Source organism: Hippocampus comes, unplaced genomic scaffold (assembly GCF_001891065.2).
Source record: "Hippocampus comes isolate QL1 unplaced genomic scaffold, H_comes_QL1_v1.1 scaffold194, whole genome shotgun sequence".
In the NCBI taxonomy this organism is placed as follows: domain Eukaryota; kingdom Metazoa; phylum Chordata; class Actinopteri; order Syngnathiformes; family Syngnathidae; genus Hippocampus; species Hippocampus comes.
The window spans coordinates 243,490-251,598 of NW_017805828.1; the positions used below are offsets into that span (position 1 = coordinate 243,490).

Consider the following 8,109-nt stretch of genomic DNA (forward strand, 5'->3'; position numbering starts at 1 on the left):
AGGGCAGATTTATTGACACCACACATTTCAGACAGAAGGCAATTCAATGTGCTTCACACACGCAAAGACGCAACACCTGAAAGCATTTAAAAAGACAGCAGCTAACAACATACAGAAGCAGAGAAAAAAAACAGAACGTACATTGCCAACATTAAACACATGAACAGAAAACTTTGAATCTGAAATCTTGAAACAGTAACAACAACAAAAAAAAGTCGGCATCATGTACATTTGTGTATTTTTAGGGACAGTGGAGACGGTGTTGACAGGGAGTTTGAAGCAGTTGTGAGAACTATCTGTTCTTCCGCCACATTTGCAACAGGTTCCCACATAACCATGCAGCTGTTGGTCTTTGAAGAGCCACGGGGGAATCTTGAACTTGTGAAAGTGTCAAAAAGTAAAAGAAAAATCATGCATACTGAACATTAAGAGTAGAAGTCATGCAGAGGTCACATGGTGCAAGATTAGAACCTGCAAAAACAAGTACCTGCAACCAGTCTGGAAGGGTAGAGTAGAGGCCAATAGAAAAGGACAAAAAACAAAGTGACTTCCCTTCTCGTTCTCATAGCGATTAATTCATATCGTGCAAACTTTCAAGAGTCGATGGGCGCAGATAATTGCCGTCCTTTCCCTAACCTCCGACTCTCATTATCTCTGGTCGACTTCCGCGCAATCAGAGAGCGGACGGCTGATAGCGAGCTGCTCCATTAGCTGCTCGGGGAAAAAAAAGCTAATTGTGGTCTAATGTAACGATTTTGTTTTTTTTTTTCTTCTTCCTTTTCTTCCGCTTGCAGTACAGTCCCTCGAGTAACAACAACACTCCCATCCAAGGCTTCTACATCTACTACCGGCCCACTGACAGCGACAATGACAGCGACTACAAGCGCGACGTGGTCGAAGGTGCGTGGAAATGTATAAACAGACAAAAGCAAACACCTAGAATAATGTTTTGCAAATGTTTAAGCTATGAGCCGTCTTCAACATCGCAGCAGAGATGGCGGACCCTACTTTCTCCCTACGCGAAGCCTGTTGACCGCCATTAAAGGCATCGTGTTAAATTCTGTCCGCCATACACAGTGTAACACACTAGACGACATACAACAGACAGTGTTGGCTTCTCCAGTTGTGGTTTTGCTGAATGGCTTCCAAGTTAATTGGCCGGAGTTGAAATACGAGAGTGGGCAGCAGGGCTACGCAGCGGCTCGGGTTGCCGTCTGGAATGCAAACTAGCCATAGCGCCACAGGAAAGGAAAGGACAGGACATGAAAGGAAGTGGTGGTGCTGGTGGTGGTGGCTGTGGTCGAGGGGCAGGGGGGGTGGTCTTAACGTGGGGCTTCGATGGATGATCCACTTTTACAGCAGGTCAGACTAAAGTCAGTTGAGGCTACTATGTTAAATTTGGCCTTGATTTAAGGTAAATGGCACTTTTGGACCTCGGGTCAAACAGTTCAGGAATTCCAGATATATAATAAATATAGAAATAGTGCTAATAGTAAAAATACGGCAATGATCAAGTAAGTAAATATAAACAAATAATACAATAACTATCCAAAAATATAACAATGAAATAAGTGTAAGAATGAAATCAATATCATAGAATCAAGTAAAAAATATATAATAAATCCCTCCATCCATTTTCTGAACCGCTTTATCCTCAGAAGGGTTGTGGGGGGTGCAATTTAGAGTGTTCAATCAGCCTGCCATGCATGTTTTTGGAATGTGGGAGTACCCGTAGGAAACCCACGCAGGCCCGGGGAGAACACGCAAACTCCACACAGGAAGGTCGGAGCTCGGATTGAACCCACAACCTCTGCACAAACAAATGAAATGTAATGAGGGTGAAAACAGAACATTTTCAGTGATGGACAGAAAGTAAATCAGTAGAAATCACATTAATAAAATTAATTCATCATGAAAATGAATGATACAAATAAGTGATAAAATAATAGAAATCAAGTAAATGTTAAATATGCAATGCAAAATATAATAATTTTATTCGTGTGTGTGTGTGTGTGTGTGTGTGTGTGTGTGTGTGTGTGTGTGTGTGTGTGTGTGTGTGTGTAGTAACAAGTACAACAAAAATAGAAAATAACATTAAAAAGAAAGCATACACATTTATTAATACTGTAACTTTTACATGAGCTACAGCAACTACAGTGTCCAACACCGTGAGATGAAACAACAACAAAAATCCACATTGGTTGAAAATGTGATTGCCTTGCTGCGGCTGTGTGTGTTTTATACATGTGTATCTGTGTTAATACTGGAGTTGAGCCAGCACAAACACAAGCTGCCATATATGGAGCTAAACGAGAGTGAAGCAACTGTGTAAAGGCCCATGGGACTGACGAGACGTGTGCGTGTGTCTCTCTTACTCTGAGTGTGTTGTGCCTGTGTGAGTGTGAGCGTGTGTGTGTGTAATTGTGTAGTATGGGGGGGAGCACAAGAGCGCATGAAAGAACATGACCTCAGCCGAGTGGAAAAAATAATGACAGGATTAAAACCTCCACAAAATGCCACGGCGGTCCTCTTTCCAGAAAGTCACCGCTCACTCTTCTTCACCTCGCCCCTAGGTGTGAAAGACTGGCACATGATCGGTCACCTGCAGGCAGAGACGTCGTACGACATCAAGATGCAGTGCTTCAACGACGGCGGCGAGAGTGACTACAGTAACGTCATGATCTGCGAGACCAGAGGTAAGAACAAGCCAAACAAACAAGCAATTAACACTAAAAGCTGATAAAATTTCGATAACTGATTAATCAATCGATTAATGAAAAAAAAACATGAATTAAATAATGTCTTTGTTGATTCATTAATGCATACAACAATAAAGATATGAAATTGCAGGCATAACCGTTGTTTGAATGTTGTTAACCTATGAACAAAAAAAAAAGAAAATGAAAAATCAAAGAGCTAATATCAGCCGATTAAATGATTAATCTGTCGGGGCCTACTAAAAACATCACCTCCTTAGCGGAGGTAAGAGGAATATTTCAACATCCTTTTTTTTTTTGTGTGTGTTCCTGTTTTCCAGCTCGCCAGTCTCCGGGCTCGGCGAGCCAGAGGCCCGTAACACCGCCGTGGCCTCACTCGCAGGAGCCCGCCGGTCCGCCCGGGGGTCTGCTGTACCTTATCGTGGGCTGTGTGCTGGGCGTGATGGTCCTCATCCTGCTGGCCTTCATCGCCATGTGCCTGTGGAGGAACCGACAGCACAACAACATGCACAGTGGGTGTAGATGTTGAACGCCGCGACAAACGTTTATTGAGCCTTTCTAAACACCCGTGCTTACCTTGAATAAACAGAAGAAAACAATAAAATAAACAGTCAAATAATACTTGAAGTGACAAAGAGACTGATTACTGGTGTTCATCTTGTGAAGGAAAGTAATGGGATGAGAATTGAGCCTTGTGGTATGCCTTCTATTTCCTGCTGCAGAATACAACCCTCCAGGCTACTTGTACCAGCCGGCTGACATGAATGGACATGTTCTAGAATACACCACGTTAGCCGGCACCGGCCACATGAATGGCGGCGTCCATGGGGGCTACGGGCACAGCGTGGGTGGCGGCATGTTGCCCTCAGGGTGCCACCACTTGCACCACAAACACCCCAACGGCCTGCCGCTGCACAATGGCAATGGTGGCCTCTACCCGGGCGGACACAACCATGGTCATGACGGCACCCTGCCCCACCCTCACCACCACCATAATGTGAGTGCGGGACCCCCGAGGTGCCCCTCAGCTGTTCTGTTTTGTTTTTTTTCTATTCTGTTCTGAAATACAATTTAGGAATCCTAGGAAATATAGTCCTACTTGTTTAATGTGAGCTATTTCTGGCGGCGTATTTCCCATGTTTCATCCCAACTTTTTATTTGTAGGGAGGTGGCATGTACACAGCTCTTGCCCAGTCGGACTCTTCAGACTGTATGATCTGTCAGAACCTGTGCAACAATAACAGGTAACGTTTACAAGTGGCGGTGTGATCATGAACGAACACAATTGATTTTGGGTAACACAAGATGTTAGTTTAGAGTTCAAATCTTTGTATGCGGTAATGGGAAGAGAACGGAGCCTTGTGGAAGACCTTAACTGGTGTATATTAGTGTCTTTCGACTTATTTAACTATTAACCAATATGTGAGCTTATAGTAGGTCTCATTTTAAACAGGTCTTCATACATTTAGGGACCATTGGACGAGGTCAAGCACAAAATCCGATAAGCGTCATTTTGACAAAAAAAGAGCCACACAACTACAAGCAGTGGACTATCATGTCACTTTACACAATTCACAAAAAATTGAGATGTCAGCTTTGGCATTTAAACTCTTCCTTCTGTGTGGGATTTGGGTTTGGATTTGGGTTCTGGTTCAAGAACAGACTCGGATTAAGTTTAGAGTTAGGGTTTGTAGGAAGGGTTACAGTTAAGACTAAGGTTTGGTTTAGAAAGTGAGAGATATGACTCGGGTTAGTGTTGTTAATCTCATTAAGCAGCCAACAAGCACCTGCTTAAGAAGCTTTTGCTTTTAAAGCCCGCATTTTTATTTCCCTCACGATGACTCTTCCATTGAGTCCATTTGCGGTGGTCTGTTTAGGACTTTGTCACATAGCGTGTCGTCGGGAGCGAGTCCAGCTGCCTTTTTTTCCTTCTTGCACTCCACGTTCCCATGCTGCTTCCGTTTATGTGCTCAAGGCTCGGCGGCATCACAGTTTACCCTATGTGCAACCAGCCAACACATGGGCTGCGCTAATGAGCCTCCTGTTTATTTATTTAAGCAGGCGGGAAAGAAAACGAGGATCGCCGTCGGGGAGTCTTATTCAGATAGCAGGAAGCGTGGGGAAACCCGATGCTGCTCTTTGAATGGGATTCCGTGTCCTTTGCGGACTTATAAAGTGTCGCATTATGCAAGGACGCTCCTGTGGATTTGAACATAAACACAATGGCAGCGGGTCAGCAACCCACAGACTGACAGACCCATTTTCACTGCTATGTAGATTCAGAACGTAACACACTACAATAAGCAGCAAAGTCATATAATCGTTATCCTCTGTGTAGAACGGCTAACATTCATGCTTTGCTGATGAGCGGAGAGACGTTATGAATCTCACTTGAGTTCTTGGCAAAACAAATTTGAATCCAGTACAGCACATTTGATTAGGACAGTTATTTTACTTAAGCGTAATACATTTGCGTTTGAGTCTGCAGCTCTATTGCCCTCACAAACTTGCGTTTCTGTGCGGCTTTCTAGGTGTTACAACAAGACCAACGGCGTCCTCTCTGGAGGTACGCTTCCCCTCATGCACCGAGTGGCACCCTGCCAGCAGGACGGTCTGGAGATGGTTCCTCTGAATGGAGCGGCGACGTCTCCGTGCGGCCACCGCCGACCACCCACGGGCGAACGGCTGCCCGATGACCTCGATGACCTTGAGGTCGCCCACCCGCCCGACGAGCACCGAGAGTCGCCGCCTTCGCAACGCTCGTGTTGTCTCGATGGAGACAATGCGAAATGTCTGGCAGATGACACAGGTGAAAATTAACATATCTTTCCAGAGTTCCCGATGGCCACCTCCGTCCCTGACACAAATGTATAGTTGAAAGTAATTAGCAAACAGCTCCAACATGTCACGTATTTATTTATTTTATTTGTCTAACCCCCCAAAAAAAAGAAAAATCAAATTTGGTGAAATTTCACTTAATTTAATTGATAATAGATCAAACCTGGAAAGCTTTTTTTTTTTAATGTCATCTGTGTTTCTTTTTTGGGGTGAAGAAGAAGAAGGAAAAAAAAAACAAAAGATGATATTTAACTTGATGCAAAGATGACAATTTTATTTTAGAGCCTCATTTACGATACTAGTTATTGTAATAATTTTAGTGTGACTAACCTGTTCTTTGATTGTTACTTTTGCATGTGTGCACGTGTGTGTTTGTGTGCGCAGCAGAGGAGGATCTGGACTGCGTGCATCAGGACGGTTTGGTGCTGTGCTGGGACACTCTGGGCCTTCCAGACTCGGACTGTGATGAAAAGCCCGGCTGGATGTCCGGCGGGGGTGAGCTGATCCAGGCCAGCCTTCAGGAGGTCTGAGGTCCCTACGGCGTGGGGGGATGGAGGGGTGGAGCTACTGTGGTGATGTCACAAAGAGGACCTGAGAAAAGACAGTCGGAGGACCTAAGAGAGGACTTTTTCCGACAAGGACGGCAAACTGTCGCGGCCACAGGAGACTGAAACGGAACTCCCAAAGACTCCTTAGATGACTTATTTATTTTTTTCTCGTAGTAAACTATTAATTCATATGAATGTATCTGTGTCAAAGAACAAAGTTGTCAGTCTTTTTTATTATTTATGCTTTTTTTTTTTTTTTTTTGCTTTGCCTGCGAACTGGTTTGTGTTTTGGAGATTTAGCGACTTGTAAAATTTTGTAATAATATAAAGAGACGATAAGGAAGAATTAGTCAACACACTGTCAGCCTTCCTCATATTACACCGTGGTGTGTGAGTGAATGAGAGTGTGAATTGGACTATTAGTGAGTGAATGAGTGAGTGCGCTAGGGAGAAATTGTGAGTTAATGTAAAGGAGCGTGTCGGCTGTTGGCAAACGAGTGATTCATTTAATTTGTGAGATTGTGAGTTAGTTGGAGCGTTAGAGTAAACGGGTGGGGATGAGTGAATGAACCCTTTAGAATCAGTAGTTTGTGACTGAGTGAGAACATTGGACTATTAACTTATACAGTGAGTGAGCTTGTGAGTTACAGAATTGGTTAGAGAATGAGTAACTTTAACCATCAGGTCGTCATCAGTCATCCTCCATGTCAAGCCTGGTGTAATAGAAGGTCACCCTGGATGTGTTGTACAAAGCCTGGCAGGTGTACGTGCCCTCCGCCTCCTGCCGCACTTCCTCGACCACCAGGGCGGAGGTGTTAGCGGGCACGCGCACGACAACCACGCCGCCCGGGCGAGCCTGCAGCTTGGGACCGTGACCGTAGTCGTAAGCCAGAGCCACGCTGCTGTCCGAACCGGCTCGGGTGAAGCCCCAGATGAAGATGGAGGGCGGGTCGGCACCGCAGTCCAAGCGGACCGAGCTCCCTGAAGTCGCGGTCACGTTGAAGCTCAGGTACTTCACCTCCTCGGGGTCAAAAAGATCCAGAGCTGTGGGTACAACAACACTTGGTGAGTGAGTGAGGGTTAGCTTGTGGGTTACTAAGTTGGTTGATTATTGAGTGAGTGAGTAAGCATGTGAAAAAGTGAGAGTTAGTTTGTTGGTGAGTGACTGAGTGAGAGTTGGTTTGGGGGTGACTTAAATTGGTTGATGAGTGAGTGAGAGAGTTAGTTGGTGGGTGACTAAATTGGTTCGTGAGTGAGTCGACTTGAGTTACTTCGTGAGTTGGAGGGATAGAGAATTAGTTTATTGAGCGAAAGAATTCAAGAGCTGGCGATTGAGTGTGTTCGATTGACTTTGTGAGTCATTTTTTTCCCCCAACTCAAATCATCTGCAATCCATTTATTTTTAAGATGTTACAAGACGACTTTGAATTCATGCAACATTTTTGGGCTAATATTTTTAGTTCATGCAGGCATTTATGGTTGAAAATATGAATATAGGCAATTATCAACATTTTGTGGGTGCCAGTTGTGTTTTTTTCTCCCCCTCAAAAATTGGCAACAAGTTCCCTAAGTCCCAACTAGGGTTGAAAATATGAATATAGGCAATGATCAACATTTTGTGGGTGCCAGTTACTTGTGTTTTTTTCTCCCCTTCAAAAATTGGCAACAAGTTCCCTAAGTCCCAACTACCGTATCAGAGTATCAATAACCTGCTGGAATGGACTATTTCTCTCTTTGACCTTCTGGCTGAGTGATAATGTTCACATGCAATTTCTGAGAAAATGACTTGAGTCACATTAATACGTATCTTGGCCAAGAGACATCGCAGTTAACCCGGAATGTGCTAGTTCATTTGCCGGCAGTTTGATCACCTTGGCCCGTTTGATCACCTTGAAGGAGGTTTATCATTTCGACAAATGGTTATGCTGGAACTTGTACAGTCGGTCGAGTGCTCACCCTGGAGTGGAAGAAGCAGAATCCAGGTGGCCAGCAGGCAGACTGGAGGA

General features: G+C 44.4%; 1 protein-coding gene across 1 annotated transcript in view; it reads left to right on the forward strand.

The window, feature by feature from the left end:
• The window catches only part of cdon (cell adhesion associated, oncogene regulated), a 30,703-nt gene extending 24,246 nt beyond the window's left edge, over nt 1-6,457 (forward strand). Inside the window, exons 17-23 of the mRNA XM_019887303.1 lie at nt 795-900; nt 2,574-2,696; nt 3,038-3,229; nt 3,440-3,714; nt 3,882-3,961; nt 5,249-5,526; nt 5,940-6,457. Coding sequence (XP_019742862.1) covers nt 795-900; nt 2,574-2,696; nt 3,038-3,229; nt 3,440-3,714; nt 3,882-3,961; nt 5,249-5,526; nt 5,940-6,085 — 1,200 coding nt within the window. The 3' untranslated portion in view covers nt 6,086-6,457. The remainder of the gene's footprint in view (nt 1-794; nt 901-2,573; nt 2,697-3,037; nt 3,230-3,439; nt 3,715-3,881; nt 3,962-5,248; nt 5,527-5,939) is intronic.
• Nucleotides 6,458-8,109: the final 1,652 nt, after the last annotated feature.